The 24,088-nt window shown below is 44.0% G+C and overlaps 1 protein-coding gene across 11 annotated transcripts in view; it reads left to right on the top strand.

Annotated features, from left to right (window-relative positions):
* The window catches only part of GRAMD1B (GRAM domain containing 1B), a 253,091-nt gene that overhangs the window by 100,979 nt on the left and 128,024 nt on the right, over positions 1-24,088 (top strand). For all 11 annotated transcript variants that reach the window (XM_019628340.1, XM_019628339.1, XM_019628330.1 and 8 more), the window contains exon 2: positions 9,600-9,677. In XM_019628340.1, coding sequence (XP_019483885.1) covers positions 9,600-9,677 — 78 coding nt within the window. The remainder of the gene's footprint in view (positions 1-9,599; positions 9,678-24,088) is intronic.

Here is a 24,088-nt window from a genome sequence, read left to right as displayed (position 1 = left end):
GGTTATTGGTATGGAGGAAGTAGGGACATGTGGGGAACACAAGCCAAGGCTCTCACTGTGTCCTAGAAAGTCTCCTGACTTGCCCCTATGAGAAGAAATCAGTGGAAAAGGAACTTGAACTCCTCATTTTGAAGAGTTTGAATACAGGAACCAGGATCAAGATGATTGTCCAAAATAAGGTTTGCAGGTTATCTGGACAAAATGGCTTCTGGCGATTGCGTGGGGTTTGAGAACTCTCTCCAGCTTCCTAGCACTTCTTCCTTCTCCAATATGAAGGCCCTGGATTGGGAAGCAAGGGGTTTTCTAAAGGCTGGAGGGGGCACAGGGGACTGGAGAGGAAGGGCAGGCAGGGAGGGGGCATAGGCTGACCTTTGAGTCTCCACTGCCCAGGGCCTTAATGAATTCCGGGAATTCAAATTCCGGGAAGCAACGTGGTTGGTCACACTGCCCCCTGAGTAAAGATTTACCACTAAGTGACCTGTTAATTTGTATTTACTGTCTTAAGAGGGCCTTAGATTTCACTGTGAAGCTAGGTAGTGATGGAGGCCAAGGAAGTGACTAGAATATGGGAAACTAGATAAAAGTGGTGTGTTTCTCTAGCTAAGAGCAATTGAAGAGCGTTTAAGTGGACACAAGTTCTCCTTGTCCCCTTTCTTCAGACCCCGTTTGAGGAATATAATGGGGTAAGTATGATTCTTTTAATTGTGTATGGTAAGAGGCCTAGAATTTTATTGCGAGTGAAGGATCTTTACGCTTTGTGAAAAATATCTCAGAACAGAGCACTAGAGAAAATAATTAATTTTTTTTCCTAACCCAAGCTTGGTTATCTGTATTTGTGAAAGTCAAGGATTGGCATGGAAATGTAAAACTCATAGACATTTCAGAAAGAAAGAAACAAAGAAAAAAGCTGTAGCCTTGGGCTTCAAAATCTTACCCTGCTTTTATCTGTACTGTCTAACATGGAGAGCCGCATTCTTCCCTCGCACCTTCCAATGGAGGCTTCCTCACGCTGGATAACTGAGAGTTGGACCACAACTTTGACATAGGGGCGGGGCAGAGGAGGGCTGGCATTAGGAGGGTAACGCCAGCCCTGGTGGGTTTTCTTACAGCGTCTGCCTTGTTTGGGAGGCTCACATATGTCTGATTCTAATTGGTTTCTCCAGAGCACCAATGCCTGAAACATTCTGTTGAAACATGGATAAATGAATGGCACATCAGGAATTCATACCTGAACCAGTGGTCTTCTTGAGGTCACAGACCATGCCTTACACGTCCAGTAAGGCCTAGCAGGCTACTTTCAACACAAGCTTTCAGAAAATGTTGATGAACATTTGGAGGCGTGTTGTTATCTGGAAGGAGAGTGTAATCTGTACAGATTTGGGAGCACTGAGCAAGGTGTCCTTCTGGACTGGCCAGGGAGTCTTCAGTGAAAGTGGAGAACTGGGAGAGAGGGCAAGGCTAGATATTCGTGTATTCACTTATCAGACCCATGTTGTACACCTAATACTGTGTTTCCCCGAAAATAAGACCTAGCTGGAGAAGAAGCCCTAGCATGATTCCTCCAGAAAATGGAGGGCACGCACCCCTCACGTGAGAATTATATGACCTGTTTCAGGGAGAAGGGTGCCTTTTCCACAAACTCCTTCAGCTTAAAATATTCAGTTTGCCAAGGTGCCACATTTGGGCACCTGACATCATGCGACGGCTTATTTTCTGGCTAGGTCTTATTTTCGGGGACACAGGGTAGGTCTAGGCATGCTGCTGGGCACCGGGAATGGAAAGAAATAACCAAATAGGATCTTTGCTCTCAAATAACTTACAGTGTGGTGAAAGGTACAGAGTGCTGAGTTATTAATTACCGAGTCCCAGAGAGTATGAGAAATGTTAGGATAAAGGGCAGTACCAGGCGATAGAGGAGCATACTGTGGGCAGCGGCCATCAAGGAACATTTCCCTTAGAAGGTACTACTTCACAAGGATACTAATTATTATAATAGTGAGTACTTACTGAAAGCCAGATACCTTTCTAAGTGTTTTGTGGGTATTACTGTATTTCATTTTTACAACTCCAATGAAGAAGATAACTTTTATTGTCCCCATTTTATGGAGGTTGAAATTGAGTAGAGTAGGTAGAAAGCGTCAAGATTTGAGTGAAGGCCATGTAAAGATAGAGCCATCAGGTTTGGTCCCTGAACTGTACTGCTTCCGCAACTGGAGTGAACGAAACAAAGAGAGGAGTAGAGAAAAGGATATACCAGGCCAGGGGAAGAGCGTATGTGATGCCGGAGACATTGAGTACCATGAAGAGTGGAGAGTGAAATTCTGGAGTGCATTTGAGAGATGTGGGATCTGAGAAGGTACAAAGCAGTCAGTTTATTGGGCTTTTATTGCTAAACTAAGGAGTTTGAACTTTGTTCTGGAAGTATGGGAAGCTGAAGGATTTTATTTAAGTCAAGACAAGATCAGATCTGCATTTCAGGAAGATCATTATTGTGTCAAGGTCATGGATAGTCTGCAGGGGGCCTGATTGACAACAGGAAAAGCCATTAGGAGTCTATTCAAGGAATCCTTGCAAGGAGTGATGAGAGGAGGCTCGAAGGCAGTGGCAGTAGAGGGATGGATGGAAGATGGGGTGGATTTGTGGGATAGTAAGGAAGTAGAATTAGAATCTGCAGGACTTGGTGTGAAATTGATATAGAGGTACATTTATAGTTTGAATGAACCCTTACTTGTGGAGAACAAGGAGAGGAGAAAAAGATGATGAATTCAGTACTAGGCGTGTTCAGTTTAAGATTCCTGTTGGACATTCAGGAGAGCCCACTACCCACGCACATGTATGATAAAAATAAGTAGTATTAACATTTGTTCGGTACTTATTTGCCACGCCTTTTGTTAAATGCTTTGTATTAGTTAACTTGTTCGATCTTCAAAACAGTTCTGTGAAGTTACTTACGTTTTAACAGATGAGGGGCCAAGAATGTAGTGCGAGGTAAATAAGCTGCTCCGAGTTCCTCAGATAACAAGCGGCAGAGCTGAAACTCGACTCCTGAGTTTTATCTGAAAACCTCTGTGATGTCCAGTAAAGCTTTCTCCGCTGATGGACATGTTCTATATCTGTGCTGTCTACTATGGCAGCTAATAGCTATATATAGTTACTGAGTACTTAAAATGTAACTAGTCCTACTAAGGAACTGAAGTTTTGATTTAAATTTAAGTAGCCACATGTGGCTAGTGACAGCTGAACTCACTGCTCCACTATCTTTGGAAGTCATCAGCATACCTATCAAAATTGAAGCCTCGGTTGTGGATAAAATTCCTCAGAGATGCACTGCAGTGGATTTTAATCTTCTGTGGGTCCCAGGCCTATTCGAGAATCTGACAAGAGCTATAAATCCTCTCCGGTGAATATATTGGGTTGTCGGAAAAGTCGTGACATATTTTTTCTACGTTTTTTGTTGCAAAAATGTGTCATGACTTTTCTGACAACCCAATATAATATTGCACAGTATTTTGATAACAATTTCAGAGGTCCATGAACCTTAGGCTCCCTTGGTATAAAGCTGGAAGAGAAAGGAACCCAACAGAATGTATGTAAACCTCTTGAGAGTGGAAATCTCTACTGCTGCTTTGTTTACTACTCTACACTCAGTATCTAGATCCTAGAATAATGCGTGGTACATGGTTTGTATTTGATAATTTATTAAATGAACGGCTGAGTGAGTCCTGGGAAGCATTTCAGGCCCAAGCAGAAGAGCAGTCCATGAAGTTGCCTAAAAAAAGAAGAGGAAAACAAAAGAGGCAAAAATCCAAGAACCAAGAGAGAGTGGTGCCAAAGAAAGCATGAAGGGTGAAGCTTAAAGAATGGGAATAATCATCAGTGTCAAACCTGCCTAGTGGTCAAATAAGATTCGGATGTAATAGTTGTTATTGACTTTGGCAGTAACAAAGGTCCCGGTTGATAAAACCAAGGTGGGATGGTGCTATGGACCAGATGGCAGTGGACTAATTCATGAATCAGTGGTGAGGAAGTAGAGGCAGTGAGTGTGATACCCAGTGGATCTCAATCCTGGTTGCCCATCTGAATCACTGGGAAGCTTTTAAAACACGTTCCTGGACAGGTTCAGACTCTGACTTGGTGAGTTTGGGGAGGGGCCAAGGAATCTGCATAGTAAAGCTCTCAGTTGATTCTGATACAGTTTTGATAGAAGTTTCACCAACGAGTGTATTCTTTCAATAAAATATGGCCCTGAGGGGAAAGAAGGTGAAATAAAGGAATTGAGAGAAAGCTCTTTCTTCCTGTCTTTATTTAAAGCAGAGACATGGGCATGTTTAGAGGTAAACGAACTATTAAATAAAGAGCTGTTAGTGAGTTATAATGAGTTAAAAGATATTTAGCTGGATTCTGAATCCCTGAATCTGACTATTTATCCACCTTGCTGCAGGTTCCCATGGGAGCCATTAAGCAGAAAGTACTGCTTAACTTTGTAGACAAATTATCAATTTTCACTCTGAGACTGTTATTTTCTAAGTAGTTTTTTTTTTTTTTAGAATATTCAGCTATGTTTTGTAAGAAGCTGGCAGTCATTGGCAGCGCCCCAAATCACATCTATTTCCTCATTTTCTATTATTAGACTTTCCTATATTCGTCAGATGACAAACAGAAACTATTCTCTATTATTCTGTCCTTTGTTACTGTCTTTGTTACCCCCATACACCTTTTTCTACTTAAACTGAAATGGTAAATGCCAGTCATTTCACAGGTACATATAATTCAGCATGAAAACCCAGCCTTCTCTTTTGTCAGTGATGGTGTGACTGACCCTACTTTTTAGGTTAGTGCCTCTCAACATTTTTACCATAAGGGTCTCTTCTACTGTGTTTCCTCGAAAATAAGACTGGGTCTTATATTAATTTTTGCTCCAAAAGATGCATTTTATTCATTTATTCATGTACAAAAATCTACATTTATTTAAAGAAAGTCATGTCTGGCTGATGATCTTACTGGGGCTTATTTTGGGGTAAGGCTTATATATTACGAGCACCCTGAAAATCATGCTAGGGCTTATTTTTCAGTTAGGTCTTATTTTCAGGGAAACACGATATTATCTTCCTCCCAAGCACTCAATGTTTCAAAATATTTATCTGTCAAACTAGCAATATTAAGTACAATTGATGTCCACCATTTATGGCATATCTACCATCGCCCAGATACTACCCCAGATTATTTTTCTAGATGGTCTCTACCATTTCTAATTCTCACTGCAACCATTTAAGGCACGTGGTATACCCCCATCTCACACTTAGAAAAATTAAATAATTTGCCCGTTATCACCCAGCTACATGGCCAAGTCAGGACTAGAACTTGTGTGTTTCTGACTCTAAATTCTGAGCTCAGATACTGTGATTGGATTACTCACGACTCAATCCTCAATACAATTCTATAAATGGTATTTTATTGTTCCTATTTTTCCGGGAAATAGGCCGGGAAGATAAGTGACTTGGCCAAAGTTATAGGACAAATAAGAAACAAAGCTGGGGTAAACCCAGGTTTGTCTGTCTCCATGCTATTTCTACTACATCTCCTTCCTAAAATAATTTATTTCTGTTTTCATTAATCAAAGATATATCAATCAAAGCCATTCTGAGCCTTTTGAAGCTTCCAATTAGCATGAGATAATTGGTGCTAATCTACTAGATTGCTCGGATTCAGCCAAAAGCAAAGAAATGTGATAAATTAGTCTGCACAGCCTTAGTGTGTATAAATATACAGTTTCCGTTAGGCTCTGGAAATACTAAATTATGGCTTGCACATCCCCATAAGTACTTGGAATCTCCTGAATCTCTGAAAACCCCTTCTGAGTGTGGGAGGAGGCCATGACCCATTTAGTGTTGTCTGTGAGAGAAAGAGCAGTTTTTACTTATGAAGCACCAACTCAGAAAAGGGGCCAAATTCAGTCTCCATAGCAGTGATGCTGTACTTTCCAGAGGGCAAAAGGACACCTTCTTGTGCTTTCTGCAAGTATCTAGAGTTGGGGGAGGGAGGAATGGAGATCAGGAGAATCATGGGAATTTACCCAGCCTGCATCTCTGAGCTTCCTGGGATAGCCTGTGAATTTTTGCCTTCTCAAATGTGCTTTGGCTCAGATTACAACAGGTTTTTCTCAGCTATTCCTAGTGTTACTAGCTTAATGTGACCTTCTAGGCTAAGCTTTAATTAAGCACTAGCTTGCTGGTGGAGAACAAAACCAGGATTCTAGATCCGGTTCACCTCAGCTGGTTTTCCTCAGGAATATTTCGGAATTTAAAGAAGTGCTTCCCCACCTTATTTAGTAACACAGTGTAGTGTTTCAGAATTTAATTTATACAGCAATTTTAATCTGAAGCTTGAATTTACAACAGGATGGTTAAGTTAACTCAATACCTTCTCTTGCTGTCTTGGGGGAATGGCAACAGTTGCTTATGCAAGTTCCCTTCCTTGCAATGTTAAGCTGGCTTTCAGTCATCTGGTGCCCACGCTAAGTCATTCCAAATCCTTGATTTTTTAGAGGTTCCCCCCCCCCAGACTAACAGACATTTTCATCTATTAGTGCCCTCTGCTGGACTTCCTCCTTCTTCTCAACTTCCATAAGCTGTATAGCTCACACAGGACACCCTGTCTCACCAAGGCCTTGAGTAAAATGGAGTGGTTGGGGATGTGGCCCTCGACCTTATGACATTCCAGTTTCCCCTACAAACACCCTAGTATGGTGGATGCCTTTTTCATGACCTCAGAAGACTTGCAGATTCATTTAGGGAGCACAATGAACTGCCTGATATCCAGCTGGCCTGTATCATCCGAAAAAGCTCATCTAAGATATGCATTGAAAGGAGTTTTTGTGAGAGGGTGAGGCAATGTCAGAATCTCTGGAAATTCTGCTGAACAATATTTTTCATGGACTTGAGTAGAGGAGTAGTTGGCATCCATCTCACTTATTTAGGATTGTTGAAAAACAAGTTCCAAATGTGGAAGGAGAGAGGACAAGCCCTTCCTGGGGGCTCTAGAGGAGGAAGGGTCCCATGCACGCAATGGCTGTTCCCACCCTGGATTTATCTGCGGTCCCTCCTGTCCAGCGTTCACTTCTCTGGCGTGCTCCCTGGTAATGCCCCCAACAGAAGTTTGCCATCTGCACCTCGTCCAAATCCTTCTAGTGTTGCTGCATCTCAGTGCACAGTGAATTCCTGCGCCTCAATTCCATTGACCAATGGAGCTAAAGTGGAATGCCTTTTCTTCTCGCTTCTGCTTTTCTTGAATCTATCCGAACTCCAAGTTTAAAAAACCGTGTTGTTGAGGCAGTCTTGTTTCATCTACCCTAGAAGCGATCTTTCTCTATTCTGTTTCTGTAGCATTTAATATTTACTTTGAAAAGTTATTATTTTCTACTTTTAAAAGGAGTTACTTATATTGACTTTCCAGATTGTAAACACCTTGAGAGCAGGATCCTTGTCTGATTCAAATTTTTATTTTCTGTGACCCACAAAATAATGCTTTGCACATAATGCCTGGCATTCATATAGTAGTTGATATGTACAAGACACCGTTACCCATACGTCATATCTGTTCAGTCTTTAACCCTCACAATAGCTTTGCAAGGTAAGAACTATTATAACATCTGTCTCCATTTTGTAGATAAGGAAAATGACGTCAAATAATTTGCTCAGGGTCAGATAATTAGGAAGTGGAAGAGAGCTTGGATTCCATCCCAGGCCACATATTCCAGAATCTAAACTTAGCCATTGCTTTGATGCTGCCTCTTGTTGGCATATGTGCACATAGAGGGCATTATATAAATCCTTGTTGAATGAATGCAGGTTGATATTTCTTAGTTATGTAGAACCCATCAACAGTTAAAGGCGATTCATTGTTGCTTTGATCTCTACCATCTGAACTGTTTTCTAAGCAATGGGAAGGCAAGAAGGGGGCACCAAAGGTTGGTTCTAGTTTGGGTTCCAAAAGTGCTAGATGGGTTTGCCACCTTACCGTTTTGGTTTGGAAGTCAACAGTGCCATCTAGTGGGATATCTTGCTAATATCAGCTCAGAATTATTTTATTGAAACCCTGGTACATGGTCATTTAGTTCTGGGAGCCCCTTTATTAACTTAACTTTAAGCTTTGATTGCCAGAGGGAGGATAGGGTGAGGAGGAAGAACCAGCCTATTATGGTTTAAATGAAGTCAAGTTTGATCTCTTCTTTTTTTTTTTTTATCTCTTTTTTTAAGAGGCGGTAATGCTGATCCTGGTCATTTGGGTTGGTTAAACCTTGTTGGCTGTTAGATAGTGTAAAACACTGGGCTCCAGACACCGCTCCCTTTTACTTCTCACATGTTCTGCCAGCGGTCTAGCTTGGTATTCCTCTCGATGCTCATCGCTGGAGCTGTGTCAGCTTTGAAATTTGAGTTCTATCTTCTTTGCATTGCCTACTGTAGTATAACACATATCCCAGTTTGCTTGGTGCAGGTAACAGGTCAGCCGCAGTGTAAGAAATCCCATGGGTCAACAACACGATAGTATGCTTTTGTCATAAGGAGTTGTTGTTTTTTTTAAGATTTTTATTGGGGAATTGGGGGAAGGGGAACAGACAAGTTGCTATTGTTTTGTTCTTCAGTCTAGTTGTGGAGGACATTGCTTCACTGGCCCAAGTTGGCACCATCATTGCGCTCTTCCTGGGCGAGGCAGATCAGTTGACAACTTCTGGATGGCCTGCTGGCCGCTCACGCTGGCTGTTGGCTACACATGGGAGCTTATGGCAGCCCACTGCGACCTGCGACAGCCCAGCTCCAGGTTGAGCTGTTGTTCACCATCTTAGCTGTAGAGAGCATTGTCATTGGCCCTCATGTGGGATCTGAACCAGGGCCCTGCTGCTCAGAGCTGGTGTCCCAAGCCAGCTCTTAACCAACACGTCACTTGGCCAGCCCTGAGCAGCTTTTCTTTATCTCTAATAAGATGAAGGACAGTTGAATTCCACACAACTTTAATGTAAGCCTCTTAAAGAATCTGTGAGCTGAAAGCTCTGTAGTCACCTTGCCTTTAGGGCTTTAAGGAGTAGAAGGACTCCACCCTCTAATCCATCTTTACCTCAGTCTCTTCAGGCTTTCCTGGAGGCAGAGAAGCAGGTCAGGTGACCCCTGACCCCATCAAATCTTTTGTCCCACTGGAATTTCACCCACCTTCTTCATAATCCCCCCCTTCACCCCCAATACACTCGGGTCTATACCAGCTCCTTGAGATTCTCCTGTGAGGTTGAAGCATTGGATTGTTCTCCTGTGCTAGAGATTAAGAGGCCCAGGTACAGAGAATGCTGGAGGCATTTGCTCAGTCTGATCTTATAACAGGTCAGGAGCTTCCTCTTTTGCTTTAGGTGTGATGGGTGGGCTTGTCACCAAATTTGTGTCATTTCTCATATCCACTGATATTTGTACACGCTCTGTGTAAACTTACATGGGGGACTTGTATCTTTAAAATTTTGTAACCCCGTTTCTTTGTCAAGCTGAAGTCTAAATGACCTCCTCCCGGGGTTGAGAAAGAAGCTAGACGTTAACGGTTCATATCCTGTCTTTCCTCAGCAGCCAACAGAGTAGCCAGCAGAGCAGCCATGATGATGATTCGAGCAAGCTCCTGAGTCCTCGGGTACGGGAAGAAAGGTAAGATCAAATGAAGAGGGAGAGGATGAAAGAAAAGATTAGAGGGGATGGGGTGAAATGCTGGAGTAAGAGGGTGCTTCCACCATGAGCGAGAACGGTGGGAAACAGGAGAAGTAGGAGACTGCCAGATCTCTGTGCCCAAAGACTGGTTAGAAAGAGAGGACACCTACCCAAAAAGTGAGAGGGAGCACCATGAAGGGACTGATCCTAAAGGCCTCTGGTGTTTAGCAGGGGAGGGGTCAATGTGTGGCAAACCAGATATGTTGGGGAGCCATCAGAATGGACTTGTTACTTGAGGCACACCTTAAATATTGGGTACACCTTAAATATTGGGAGGGGCAGGCAGGGGTATCTCGCGCCAGAGAACTGCATGGCCTAGGATGGCACGTGTGGCATCCAATGGCAGCAGAACACCAGGATTGGAGTGGATTGGTGTCAGAGGTTAATGGAGAATGAGGTTGGATGTACAGGGTGCAGTGAGAATAAGGAGGTTCCTAAATGCTTATTTGAAGATTTGTGGTATAACTTGTTAAACATTTAGGCTGTGAGGGCCACCTAGCATCTGCTCCTGTGGCGCCTATGAATTATGGACAGAGGGCTCTGTTGTGGCAAGTTAAACTTCGGCATCTAGAGGACGTCGACTGCATTGATGTTAAGTCAAAGGAGGTCTCAGTTGGCATATCACAGGGCTTTGCTTTTGGTCTAGCTCTGTTTACCATTTTTATCAACAAACTGGATGAAAAAGCAGAAGGTACTTTTACTTCATTTATCAAACTTATGGCAGACACAAAATGAAAGAAAAAAAAAAACAACCTTATGGCAGATACACAGCTTAGAGGGACTAGAAAACACCAAGGATGATAGAAACAAGATTTAGTATTATTTCAAATAGAGCTATGGGTAAAAATCAATGAGACTTTTTGGTTTAAAGTAAGTGTGCTGTTCTATATTTATATTATATTTATAGTACATATTTATAAATTTATATTAGAATGGTTGCTTAAGTGTAAGATTATCACAGGGAGCCTAAACAAGATTTCATGTGAAAAAGAACTTGGGAGTTTTATTTCCTAGCCAAGTATGAGCCAATAATATGACACAAGTACCACGTGATCTTTGAAAATCTGAATTTATTCATGGAAGTGTGGAGCAGGGATTAAAAAGAAAAATGTTTCACTGTAGCCTGTAACTGGTTTGACCACATCTGGTGTATTACACCCAGTTCTTTGGAAATGGATATATTGATAAATTAGAGTCCAGAAAAAAGAGAGGAGGAAGCTAACTATATCATTATAAGGATTGGTTGAAAGAAAGGGGTTTAGCCTGGAAAAGAGAAGGTTTAGGTTGACTGTAACAGCACTTATTAAACATCTGGAAGCCTAAGAAATACAACCAGAGGGGTGAAAGTTACTGTAAGAGGAATTTCAGCTCGAGATAAGGAAGAACTTTTCCATGATTAGATGACTGCTGAATCCCGTGAGAGGGTGGGACCTCTGTAATCCTTATTGATTTCGGTTACCAAGTTTTGTGAGTTTTGCCCTAGTTCTCCTTTTGTGCTCATTATCAACCAAAATTAACAGTTCAGCTCATCAAATTATCCAAGAGTGCATACTGAGGCATGGCTCCCCAAGGAGCAAAGACTAATCCTTCTTGTTAAGATACTTAATCAGCTATGATCCTATGGCAGTTCTCTCAGTCTCCAGAGTGGCCTATACATTCTCTTTTCAATGCTTTCTTGATTTCAACAACTATTCTCTCAATATTAGAAGGGGCCATAGAGTTCCCCTAGCACAATTCCCTTCCCTGTGCTTGTGTGTCATACATCTGAAGTATTTCTGATCATGATGTCTTCAACTGCTCCTTGTCTATCAGCTCTATGATTGGCAACTCCTCAACTCCCTTTATTTTATCTCTGCTACTTGGGGCATTCCTGGGAGAGATGAATAAGTGCTGAGTTGCGTTTTTCCCAAGGCAACTTCATTTTACTCTCAGATGAGGCTGCTCGCTAATTAGAGAGAGCCCTGCCAATGTTCGCTATTTGGGGTTGTATGTTGATATACATTATATTCTAGCTCTTTCTCTGCCCACTCCCCTAACTAAATCAAATGTTATAGAGAATCTCCCACCATCTAAACCTCTGCCGAGAAAAATCCTCCAGATGTCATCCCCGGTCTACTTGACAGCTCCCTAAACTCTTCCTGGTGGACAGTGGGTATAGTTTTGCTCACCTTGGCAGTATGGGAAACAGAAGGCTGTGAGCAGAAGGATGCTTCCCATGGCAGTCCCTGTGGACCCCTCCCCTCAGAAGCTCAGGACTGGTATGTGTTCACCATGGCCATTCTGAGTGAAGTCTTTTTTCTCTTCTCAGCCAGGGGGTTCTCCTGGAGAGAATAAGTCCCCAGAGCACTCATTAATCACCTAGCCTCAGCACAGAACAAACCCTTACACCCTGTACCTAATCCTTTTTCTAATATGTTTTTACCCAATTAAGAGACTGGAGTTTCAGATGTCCATCTGTGATGTCCTGGCCTGGGGCAAGTGTGAGAAATTAATCCTGGGGAGATTTTCTGCAGTCGTGAAGATCTAGCTTGTATTCCTTGCTCTGGGCCCCTGCTGTTTACAGCAGCATTTCCTATACTGGTGAGGCCTTCCTGTAATCATCTCATTTACCCATTGCCACTACCCTGGGAAGCAGGTAGAGCAGGTATTATCATCATGGGTTGAAAATAGTCAAGTATGAAGTGAGTAATTTGCACCCTTTTCAGTGGCTGCACCTAATTCTCCAAACCACATGGTCAATTAAAGGGTGACGGATAGTTTCATAGATCAGGCAAAAAAAAAAAAAAAATTAACATTGATTTTTTTTCTCTTTTAAACATCAAAATTATAATCCTTCAGTATGAGATATACTTTCAACTGGTTAAATAAAACATTGATTTTTCTTTTTCTTGTACAAGGTTCAGAATGGATGTAATATTTAGAGACAAAATAGCTACCCTACTGTAGTCTAAAAAATGTCCACATTACAGTAAAGGGGAAAATGCCTTTATGTGGTGTCCATACCTAAGAGCTTCTGAGAATTTTTTTCCTCATTCACATCAGTTTCTGTCCTGAAGGAAAAGAGCCTTTGGAACCATGATGGGGGCAGAGGGTAGGTGGGTGCAGGGAGATAGTCATTTCCTGGGCAGCTGTGCATCAGGGAGAAGTGTTGATTTTAGGAAAAGAATCAATTTATGGGATATGAGGATTGTCTCAGAGATAAGAGTAATCCACCCAGTTTTCCAGTAAAAAGCAAAATAGATCTAATTTTCCAAGGCGTGTGTGTGCGTGCACGCGCGCGCGCGCATACACACACAATGGACTATGGGACATTAATTCATTTTCATGTTTCTAAGTGAAGTCAGGTGTACATATTAAAAACACTAGTTCCTTGGGTGGCCAGGTGGCTCAGCTGGTTAGAGAGTGAACTCTGAGAAACAGGGTTGCCTGTTCGATTCCCACATGGGCCAGTGAGCTGCGCCCTCTGCTAGACTGAAGACAACGACTTGAGCTGAGCTTCTTGCTGGTGGGCAGCCGGATGACCCAGTTGGTTAGAGCGCGTGCTCTTAATAACAAGGTTGCCGGTTCTACTTCCGCACCTAGATTGAAAATGGACACTGGACTTGGAGCTGAGCTGCACCCTCCACAACTAAGATTGAAGGACAGCAACTTGACTTGGAGCTGATGGGTCCTGAGAAAAAACACACTGTTCCCCAATAAAGTTAAAAAAAACAAAAGTTAGAAACACGATTTAAAAAAACAAAACAAAACACTAGTTCCCAGATTCAGCCCGAACTAGACCAATTGTTAGGGTTTTTCAAGTTGCCAAATCTTTGTTTAGTATAGTCCCTCAGTGGCGGAACTTTAAAACAAAGGCAGGACCGTAGGAAAAGGAGCTGTTTTACTAAGGAACGTTTATCTAAGAATATTACTTTCAACAGAACGTGGTCTCAGTTAATCATTTAGTGGTAGGAAACCTTTTAGTGGTAGGAAAATTGAGACCTGGACAGAGCTGGGGTGTAACTGAGTGCCAAGACAGGACCACATTTCATATATCCATTCCTGCATGCAGGCATATGTGCCACAAACCTTTATGAAGTGTCCACAACATACTGGGAAGCCTCCTCGGTCCAGCCTGCAAGATGGACGGAGGCTCACTGTCTCCTGGTTGATTGGAAAGAGCAAAAAGGAAGCCTTTAAGTCAGACCAGTTTAGTTTTGACTACCGTCTTCCTTCTTAACTGGGCGTTTTTAAAAGCAATTTACTTAGCTTTCCTCAACCGTTGTTTCCTCATTTGTAAAAATCTTTTCTTGTAAAGAATAAATGAGATAACGTATGTAAAGTACCTACTACTTAGTAAATGGTAGCTGCTAGTCCTCTGATGATTTTGGCTATCATGAGATTTTACTCTTAGTTTCTTAGCAGATCTATGCATACTCTTCTGTCCTGGAAGAGAAGAGACAGAAAGACTGTATAGAATACTGAGCACCCACAGAATGTCAGATATAGATAAGGATCAATTGATTGAGGCATGGTATTTCCCCTCAAGAGCCTTCTGGCCTATGGTGAGACATACCTATAAGTAAGCAAGTAAAATATCATGGAATAATTGACATACAGAATTAATAAAACTAAGGAATTTGTTTGCTAATGTACCTAGCCCTATGCAGTGATTCTTGCATGTACTTTTAAATAGAATCCTCTCAACAACCGTGTCAAATAGATGTTATTATTGTCTTCATATGAGAGTTTAGGAAACTGAGGCTCAGTCAAGTTAAGAAATTTGCCCAAGAGAAACACAGCTACTCTGCTTGGGGTAAGGGTGAGGGAGGTGGGGGAGGAGGAGGAGGAGGAGGATGGTGATATTCAGAAAGACTCCCTGGAGGGGGTTATGCCTCAGCCGAGCTCTGCAAGATGAGTAGGAGTCTGTCACATGGACGGCACTGCCAGGCGAGGGAACACAACGTACATAAGCATGGAGGCGTCAGAAAACAAGGCACGTTCAAGAGCTACAGATACTTCAGTATTGCCGCTGCTCATGTCCCAGGAGGGCAGGTAGCTGGCGAGTGGCTGGAAATCAGGTGCCTGACCATGTCACATCCTGCCATGATAGAGGGGGCTTTATTTATAGATGAGGGGAAACAGGTGAGGGATATTTGAGGAAGGGGGTGCCCAGGTTCGCTCCCAGATATTCTTGTGAAAAAAATCACTTAGGTCCTAGTGTGGAAGATGGATTTCAGGGGGCAAACATTAGAAGGAAATAGCTAAGCACAGATGTGACAATTGTTTACCCATTTGTTCCCACATTCAACAAGGATTTATTGAGTGCATACTCTTGCAGGCATTGGGGGTACAGCTATAAACAATATATCTATTGTCTCTCCTTTCATGTTGCTTACCTTCTAGTGAGGGGAGATACATAATATAAACAAAAAAGTAAGAAAACATCAAGTAGTAATAAGTGCTCTAAAGAAAATGAAAAAGAAATATGAGGTGGTCCAAAGCATTTTGGGACTACTCTAAGTTGTGTGGGAAGGGACAGCTTACTGATGTGATATTTAAACAGACCAGATGGGAAGATTTCTCAATTATGGTCATAAGGACAGAAAAGGAGGAACCAATTAAATAAATTTATTAAATAGGTTTGACAAGACTTAGATCTAACGTTTCTCTCTTGGGTAGCAAATAAAAGGCAGCACAGTCTAGACGTTAAATGCCTGCCTGGGTTGTGATTGTGTTTCCACTGCTTGCTATGTTATCTTGGGCAAATCACTTCACCTTTGTGTCTCACTCTCCTCATCTGTAAAATGGGTATAATAACAGTTCATACCTCATACGGTTGTTGAGGATTGAGTGTATGTATGATGATTAAAATAGGACTAGTGCCTGGCACATGGCTAGTATTATATATGTGCTTGCTTCTATTATTATTGATATTATATTATTAAAATATTGGGTAAAGGGGGAGGAATTTGAAGAGTAGGGGTGTTAGGGAGTTTAATTTGGACATGTAGAGTCCAAACTACCTATGGAGCATGTAAGTGGGAAGTTAACTAGGCAGTTAGCTATACCTGTTTGAAGCTCAGGAGACAGGACTGTCCTAAAACTTCCTGTTTGGACATGAGAATCTAGTTGAGGCAAGAATCTAGGATTACCACAGTTCAAGCAGAGGTGAAGGAAGGAAGAACTTGCAAAAGATTGCCCACTGAAGCCACGAGAACTAGGAGACTGAAATATAGAAACAAGAAAGAAGAGTCAAAGAGGGTAGAGACAGGTAAGATGAGAACTAAAAAGGGTCTGCAGTGACAATTAGGAGGTTGTTGGTGACCATAGAGAAGTTTTAGAAGAGTATGTATGAGGGGAGGACAAAGAGACTGGACATGGAGAATTCATCCTAGAAGTTTGCCTGGGAAGAAGAGAAATAGAGATGATACCTAGAGGAGAAGGCAGGGGTGATTTGGCGAGAATTTTTATTTTAATATAGGGACAAACAAGCACTTTTTAAATCTCTGAAGTAGAAACTTGTAAGTCAAGGATGAGAATTTCAGGGAGGACATCATTTATTCACTCAACAAACGTTTACCGGTTATGTACTATGTACTTGTGAGTCTTCAGTCTGTTGAAGCAACAATATTAACACAACTGAGTGTATGACATAGAAAATACAAACTTGGATATATGCATTAAAGAAAGGGAACATGGTTCCATGAGAGGGTGTGTCAAAGAAATTGGACTGGACAGCGGGGGGGGCAGGGATGAAGGTGTAATGGTTGAGCTAAGACCAGAAGGATGAGTCTGAGGTGAGAAGGAACCAGTGAGATGAGACAGATGAGATGAGATAAGATGAGGCACAGCTTGGTTGGTCATGACAAGGACTTGAGTCTTTATGCCGAGAGCATCAAGAAGCCATTGTGAGGGCCGGCCGAGTGGCGCGATGGTTAAGAACTGGCTTGGGATGCCAGAGGGCCCCGGTTTGGATCCCACATATGAGGGCCAGTGACACTGCCCTCCACAGCTAAGATGCTGAACAACAGCTCAACCTGGAGCTGGGCTGCCGTGAGTCGCCGGTGACGGTGTAGGCTGCAGTCCCTGTGGCAGTGGGTTGCCATGGGCTACCGTGTGTAGCCAGCAGCCAGCGTGAGCGGCCAGCAGCCGCCGTGAGTGGCCGTCCAGAAGCCGGCGACTGATCTGCCTCGCCCGGGAAGAGCGCAATGATGGTGCCAACTTGGGCCAGTGAAGCAATGTCCTCCACAACTAGACTGAAGAACAAAAGGACAGCAACTTGTCTGTTCCCATCCCCCCAATTCCCCAATTAAAATTAAAAAAAGAAGCCATTATGAGTCTTTAAGAGGGGAAGTGACAGGATCAGATTTGCATCTTGAAAAGATTGCAATGTGGAGAAAGGATGGAGGCAGCCCTGGTGGATACAGAGAGATCAGCTGGGGCAGTCAGGAGGCTATTACAATAGTCCAGACAAAGGATATTGGTAGCTTGGACTTGGGATGGTGGTCATGAAAAAAAACGTAGATGAATTCAAGATATATTTAGAGGATAGAATATTCAAAACTTGGCGATGGATTGGACATAGAGTGTGAGAGAGAAGGGAGGTCTTCAGTTAGTCCTGAGATTCCAAGTTACTCAGCTAGGTACTGAAAGATGAGGAAGCAAGGTTTCCGGATGAGGCCAGAAAAGATAGGCCTAGATCACAGGTGAAAGGATTAGCTTTGACTAGGAGATAGTAATGGGTGTGCATGTAGGTGAGTTCATAGGTGATGTGGTAGGAAGGTGAGGAGGGTCATAGCAGCAGGATCTATTTTCTCTGTGTAATATGAAATACGAGTAAGATCATCTTAGATCAAGAAAGGTGGAATGGGAATAGTATGAGGTTTAGGTATAATTAATTTGGAGTTGTTTTTTGTGTTTTTTTTAATTGGGGAATTAGGGAAGGGGGAACAGCCAAGTTGTTGTTCTTCAATCTTAGTTGTGGAGGGTGCCAGTTGCCATCTGTCTGCCCGTGAGCAGCTTGTGGCCTCTAAGCTCAAGGTGCTGTGTTATGATCTTAGTTGCAGGTGGGAGTAGCCACCATCCCATGTGGGAGTCACACCCGGCAGCCTTGTTGTTAAGAGCACAGGCTCTATCCACTGAGCCATCCTGCCACCTCTGGCAGCTCAGTGGCAGCTCAGCTTGGGCGCAGCGTCACTGGCCCATGTGGGAATTGAACCGGCGGCCCTGTTGCTCAGAGCTCACACTCTTAACCACCCTGGCGGTAATCCTGAGTGTGGCTCGGGGTTAATTTTCACTGCCAGAAGCGGTAACCCCGAGCCACACTTAGGATTACACTGCTGTGTCCCAGAGAAGTCCCTTACCTGCTCCCTGCTGTCCTGCGGTGTCCTCCTGTGATCGCCGACGAGAACGCCGGCTGATGACAAATGGCAGTGTTTTTTGATTACATTATTTAATAAAATTATATTATTTTAAATTATTATTTATTATATTATAATTTATGATTTTGTGTTGCAAACTTTATCATACCTGGAATGCCTACTAGACTCTTCTTTGGACAGATTTAAGTGAGTAATTCCTAAGAATTACAGGCCTACAATATAAAACAACAAATCTCCATGCAAAACAATGTACCACTTTGGGTACAAAATTACTGACATAATCAGACGGCCAGGGAAGTTAAGCTAACTCTTAACCTACTGAGCCACTTGGTTGGCCCAATTTGGGGATTTCTTATATCACCCTTTCTCTGACTAGTTTAAAAGACGTTCATGTTTGACATGTCTTACTAGAACTCACCCTCGTTTCCTCTAGGCCGGGCAGGGAGGGCAAACCTCCTCATGCCTATTATAGAGGTGTAGTGGTAGGCTGTGGTTAATTCTGTCTGGCATATGCCCCGTGGTGTGCACTCCTTGGTTGACTTATTTGTCTCCTCACTAGCCCATGAGTCCCTGGAGGACAGAAACAGCTATGTTTGGCTCAGAGTGAGTGCTCAGCAGCTGTCTGCCGAATTCATGAATGAACAAACGGAGAAACCAAGGTAATGGAATCTGAGGCCAGAGGGCAGGCCTCTGGAGTTGAAGCAAGGCCAGAATGCAGGCCTTGAACACAGGTCCAGCCACCATCTTCCTATTAGATGGAAAGATGTTTTCAATTCTGCTTATTCTATCCTAGAAACGGTCCCAAAATAGCCGATTTCCAGAGCACTCTAGCTCCATCTACCTGCTTGGCCACTGAATTCCCCATGGCCCCATGGACACTCAGGTGATCTCTCTAATCAGCTCCCTCACCATGAGGAAGGAGCCAAGTAGCAAGCCCTGTGGGAGCGGTGCCCGCCAGCCCTCCCCCTCTTTTCTTGCACCAGCAGCTGACATCACATGCAGGTACAGCTCCATCCTCCCTGTCTGAGGACAAAGGAGGAGAGGAAATTCACCAAGTGCCCAGAGTGCTGCCAGGTGTTGAAAGGTGGAGAAAGGCTCTGTTCGGAGCTGTGGCTTGGGCTGAAGGCAAGAAGGGACCCTGGTAGCACGGAGCCTCAGGCTCCCCTCCCCCCGGGCCCTCCAACTGCCTGTGTTTTGTGTTGCACATCAGGGCAGGGAGAGTTCAGGTGCTGGAGCCACGGTAGACATCTGAAGGCGCTGCAGAGGCAGCAGGTCCAAGCAGCTCCGGAGTGAGCCCCCAGCCCTCGAGGCCCCGTTGCTGCCATGTGGTGGGCTGTCCTCTGAGCCCAGCATGGTCTACAACCTGCACTCCGAGACCGTCTCGTGCAGCACGGCTGTAAAGCAGACCTGTCACTACCACGTCTCCTCCCTGAGGAAGAAGCTGTTCTTTCTGCGAGCCAAGTAGGTGGCAGGGGGCCCCTGGAGATTAGGGCGTGAGGGGTTGACCCTTGGCTGGTTGGGATTAGCTGGGGCTCTTGACCGAGGCGAGAGGGCTTTTGGGATTGGCTCCCATGTTTGGGGATATTGTTCCTTGCCAAGTGACAGGCTGCTAAGAGGGAGACAGTGATTTGTTGCAAGAGGCTGAAGGTAAAGGATAGAGGCCGGTGGCCTTTGGTGTGGATGGAATGCTTGACTGGGCCTCACTGTGGACCTCCCAAGGAGGTCACTTGGCTCCCCGGGCTCTTCATAACTGGCCGGGGTCATTATTTTCCTCTTTCATGGTAGATTACTTCAGTTGGTAAAGAACCTAGAGGTGCTGTAGAGAATGGTGTACCCTACCTGATTTAAGGTGCCCTGGTGTCTTTGGGGGAGGTGCTGATACCCCCCTTCCAGTGGTAGGGACCTATGAGTGAGGCATTTGGGGCTGTTGACTCAGTGTGTACACTTATATCCACTCATGATGGACTTTTTTCGGACTCCAGAGCTGTTTGAGCAGGCTGCTGGGAAGATCTGAGCGTACACCAGGCATGGGACGCTGTTTCCTAATGAGGGCCCTATTCCTGGCAGGATTGTCATGCAGTGGCGCCTTGCTGAACGTGCTGTGGCCTTTGTGAGTTAAATTTGGAGGTTGGCAGGCATTGGAGAGGGGCATATAAACTTATGGGCAGGTTGCTTTATTGATTGATTGATTGATTGATTGATTGATAGAAGAGAAACAGCAGTATGAAAAAGGAAAGGTGAGGTGAAGGGAGAAAAGGAATAAGAAAGGTAGTGAGAGAGGCTAAATGGATTTCAAAGGTAGGTAGGGGCTAGGCATAGGAGGTGACTTCATCTTGATTCGCTCGAACACGCACACAAACGTATGTGTGCGTGCATGCACAGGCATAGATGCCCATGAGTGTTTAGCCATCTATTGACAAGAGTTTTCTCCTCAGGTGTGTTCTCATGGCAGAAGTTTTGAGACCAAGTCCATGACTTCTCAGGTACTGATTACCTGGTGCTGTGCCTTGCACCTGGTAGACAGATACCTGACGGATAATGGTGGAATCAGAGATCCTCTGATCCTATGGTATGGTGCTGGTGGCAGAGACAGGATTCTCTCTGCAATTATCATGTGGAACTTAGGAATGCTTTGAACACCGAATGCCCTAAGTTTCAATTCTGGTTCTACCACTTACTGGTGGTGGTGCTTTCACAGAACCATTTTACCCTCTCTGAACCTGTTTCCTGCCTTAAAAATGGAGATAATTATATCTACTTTGTGGAGGTTGTGGGGATCAAAATGAGATAAAATGGGAAAAGCGCTTAACACTGTGCCTGGCACTCAACAAACGGTAGCTTTTGTTATTATTATTGTCATCAAACAGTAGACTTGGGCTAAGCCTGTGAGGTAAGTGGAAGGTGAGTTTTGAGCTGCTAGAGAATTGTAGGCTGGAGAAGTTGGTTAGGGTGAGCCATGAACGAGTCCATGAGAGGTGAGGTTTGATGACTCCTTCGTTGCCAGGGGAAGCTAGTCACGTAAATTCTAGTCCTCACTTTCCCATCTCATTTTCCGTCTTGGTACTAATCATGTATCTGTTTGTTGACTTGGTTGTTGTTTGTCTCTCCCACTGGTCCCTAACCTTCACGAAAGCAGGGACCGTTTTTATTTTATTGACTATTATGTACCCACCACTTGGTACAGAGCCTGATACATGGTACGTGCTCAATAAATACTTGTTAAATGAGTAAATGGGCATGGGAATAACTATCTAAGGCTTTTTGCTAGCTCTAAAATCTGTGATCATGGGATCCTGTGACTATGCGTTCGGATAGGAGAGAGAAGAACCTTATTTTATGTCTGTGCTAAGCTCTGACTTTTGGTCGCAGGGCAGAGAAGCAAGTAGGTGCTCCTGTCTTCCCCTCCCTCCGCAAGTTCCCAGTTGGTAGCTCCTCTCTGGCAGTCTTGGCTGCTTTTGTTGCTGTCAGCAGAACTGTCTGCAGGTGTAACCATCACCTGCTCTGTGTTTCTCCTGCTGCATTTCTCCTTTTCTGCCTGAGGAAGGGGTTATTAATTACAGCTCAGCAAACTATCTCTGCTGATGCCATAGCTGAGATTTAGATTTAGACCAGTGGCAGGATGGTTGGTAAGTTTCATTTCCTTCTATCCCTACTTCCTACGGGGAGCAGTCCCAGAGTGTCTGTGTACTTCGTTGTGGGCACAATATAAGTTCTGAGGTATTATTTATTATTACTGATAATAGCTGCTATTTTGAGAGCTTATTATGTGCTCAGCACTGTGTTATCTTATTTAATCATAAAGGCAGCCTCATAAGGGAAGTGACTGTTCTACCCATTTTCTAGGTAAGGAAATGGAGGCTTCGATGGTCCACTGTCGTTATCCAGCTCATAACCACTCCAGAGCTGGTTTTGACTTGCAACACTGTATGACTTTCCCCTTGAGAAAGGATACATGTGGCTAATGGGGCACTTAGGGTCCAGTGCAGAAGCTGCTTTTCCTTATGTCTGATGCATCCTTTTTTACCAACTTCCTAGAATTGAGGCCCCACATAGGGAGGTGTATGAGTGAGTTTATTAATGAAGGTCATCTCTTGGAAAGCTTCAAAACCAGACAGAACAGGAAACAAATTGACAAGGAGAGAACAGACCCCCGTGATTCTGAATGATCCAATTAAATATGCCTAAGGGCCAAATAAGTTTTAAAAAATATTTTAAAAGTATATTTCTAATGCCTTGTTGATTTTGAGAAGTGCCTTAGGACTTTAACAAGTTATAGGTAGGAAAGTTCCAGCACATTTCTTTCACACTCTCTCTTTCTGGTGCTTTCTTATAGTTTCACTATTATGCCTAACCTGCAGAATGGAACTGTTGTTACCTTGCTGTATGTAACCACACAAAGCCCTTCTAGGCATTTGCCTGACCTGCAAAAGTTCTTCACCTTCCCTCTCTTCCTTTCTCCTCTGGGCTTACCAGCACCTCCAGCTGGCTGTGGCTTTGCCTGGTGAGGAGGGAATGGCCATGTGATCCCCCCCACCTCAGGACTGAGATCCCTCCTGAGTCAACAGGCAGAAGGCAAAAGGAGTGGCCTGGACTCCACTCCAACTGTGGAGGGCAGGGGTGCCTGCCTGGCAAGATAGCTCCGACCTCTTAGGAAGAGGGGACGCTAGGAGAAGGAAACTGCCAATGAAAAGAAAGAATTGCTGGTGGGAGTTGCTGTGCAAATGGGTTTGTATGTTCTCTTTAGATCCTCTGCTCAGATACCTCTGGAGCCAATGATTTTTTCCTCAAACATTTAACCGGCATTTTCCTTGGCTCTTTTGTTTCCTGCCCCACCCAGCTCCACTAGTTTAAGGGTCTGTCTGTTTTCTGGATGTAAGTGCTGTAGTGGCAGACCTCCACATTGGAGCCAGTATCCTTCCGAAGGAAACTTAAGGACAGTCTGGAGAGGGTAGTAGGCTCTGGAAGCATTCCCCCTCCACATTTTCCTGCTTTGTATCTCCTCCCAGCCCCTGGCCCCAGAGTTGGCAGAGATCTGTAACTGCATCTTTCAGCCACGTTTCCTAGAAGAGACCTGATCACTGAAGGACAGACAGCACTTCCATCGTGGACACTTTTCCTCAGTTCCCACTGGCCTGTTCTGGCAGCTATGGAGAAGAATGGGGGAGTGGAGCCCTCTCAGGGACCTGTGCCTATAATCTGTCACCGTATCTTGTTTTTCTCTTAGCTTCAGCAGTAGATACTAAAGGGTCTCTCCAGTGGCCTGTGTCCGGTGACATCCCAATGGGATTTGGGCAACCCCTATGTCTTCTGTCCTAATTCTCCTACCAGCACCAGCCTCCACAGCCTGCTCAGAGTGCTGGTTGTGTAGTGGAAATGTGTGGTAGTCATTAACCATGCACCATAAAAAGATCAGGCCATGTTATTGGCCTTTTCCCCCTCCCCTCCCTGCTGAACCCCTGCTCAGTTAATTGTGTGGCTTCCCCTATGTCCTCACCCTGAACTTAGGTGAAAGGAGCTCTTTGGTGAAAGTTGGTGCAGGCATAGGAGTGAACCTCCAGCGCAGGGCGTGGGGCAAGTGATCTGCCTTACGCATTTATGACCCTTTCCATTTTTGAAGCACTTGCCCAAATTTGTCATTTGAGAGTGCAGTACAGGGACTGCTGGCTGAAGTCGGTGTGATTGGGCCCGGAGGTGGTAGGAAAGGGAAGGAGTTGTGTAACCAGACCAGTGCCAGCTTCGCATTGGCACCAAGTGCAGATGGCTTGGAGGTCTGGGAGAGCTCCTGGAGTTTCCACCCTCCTGAGTGCCCTTCAGATAGTAATTATAAAGACAACGTTATTTTGGTTAACATTTATTGGATGTGCCTCTTATATGTTCGTCATTGTGGTCTTGTTTAAATTCACCATTTTTTTTCTATGGAATAGTGTTGCTGTTACCTCCATTTTATAGAGAAGAAAACTGAGGATTAGAGAGGTTTCATCACTTATG

The sequence above is a fragment of the Hipposideros armiger genome, unplaced genomic scaffold (genome assembly GCF_001890085.2).
Source record: "Hipposideros armiger isolate ML-2016 unplaced genomic scaffold, ASM189008v1 scaffold_781, whole genome shotgun sequence".
NCBI classification, from domain to species: Eukaryota; Metazoa; Chordata; class Mammalia; order Chiroptera; family Hipposideridae; genus Hipposideros; species Hipposideros armiger.
The sequence above is the reverse complement of the archived record's forward strand: the minus strand, read 5'-3'. Positions and strand labels throughout refer to the sequence as shown.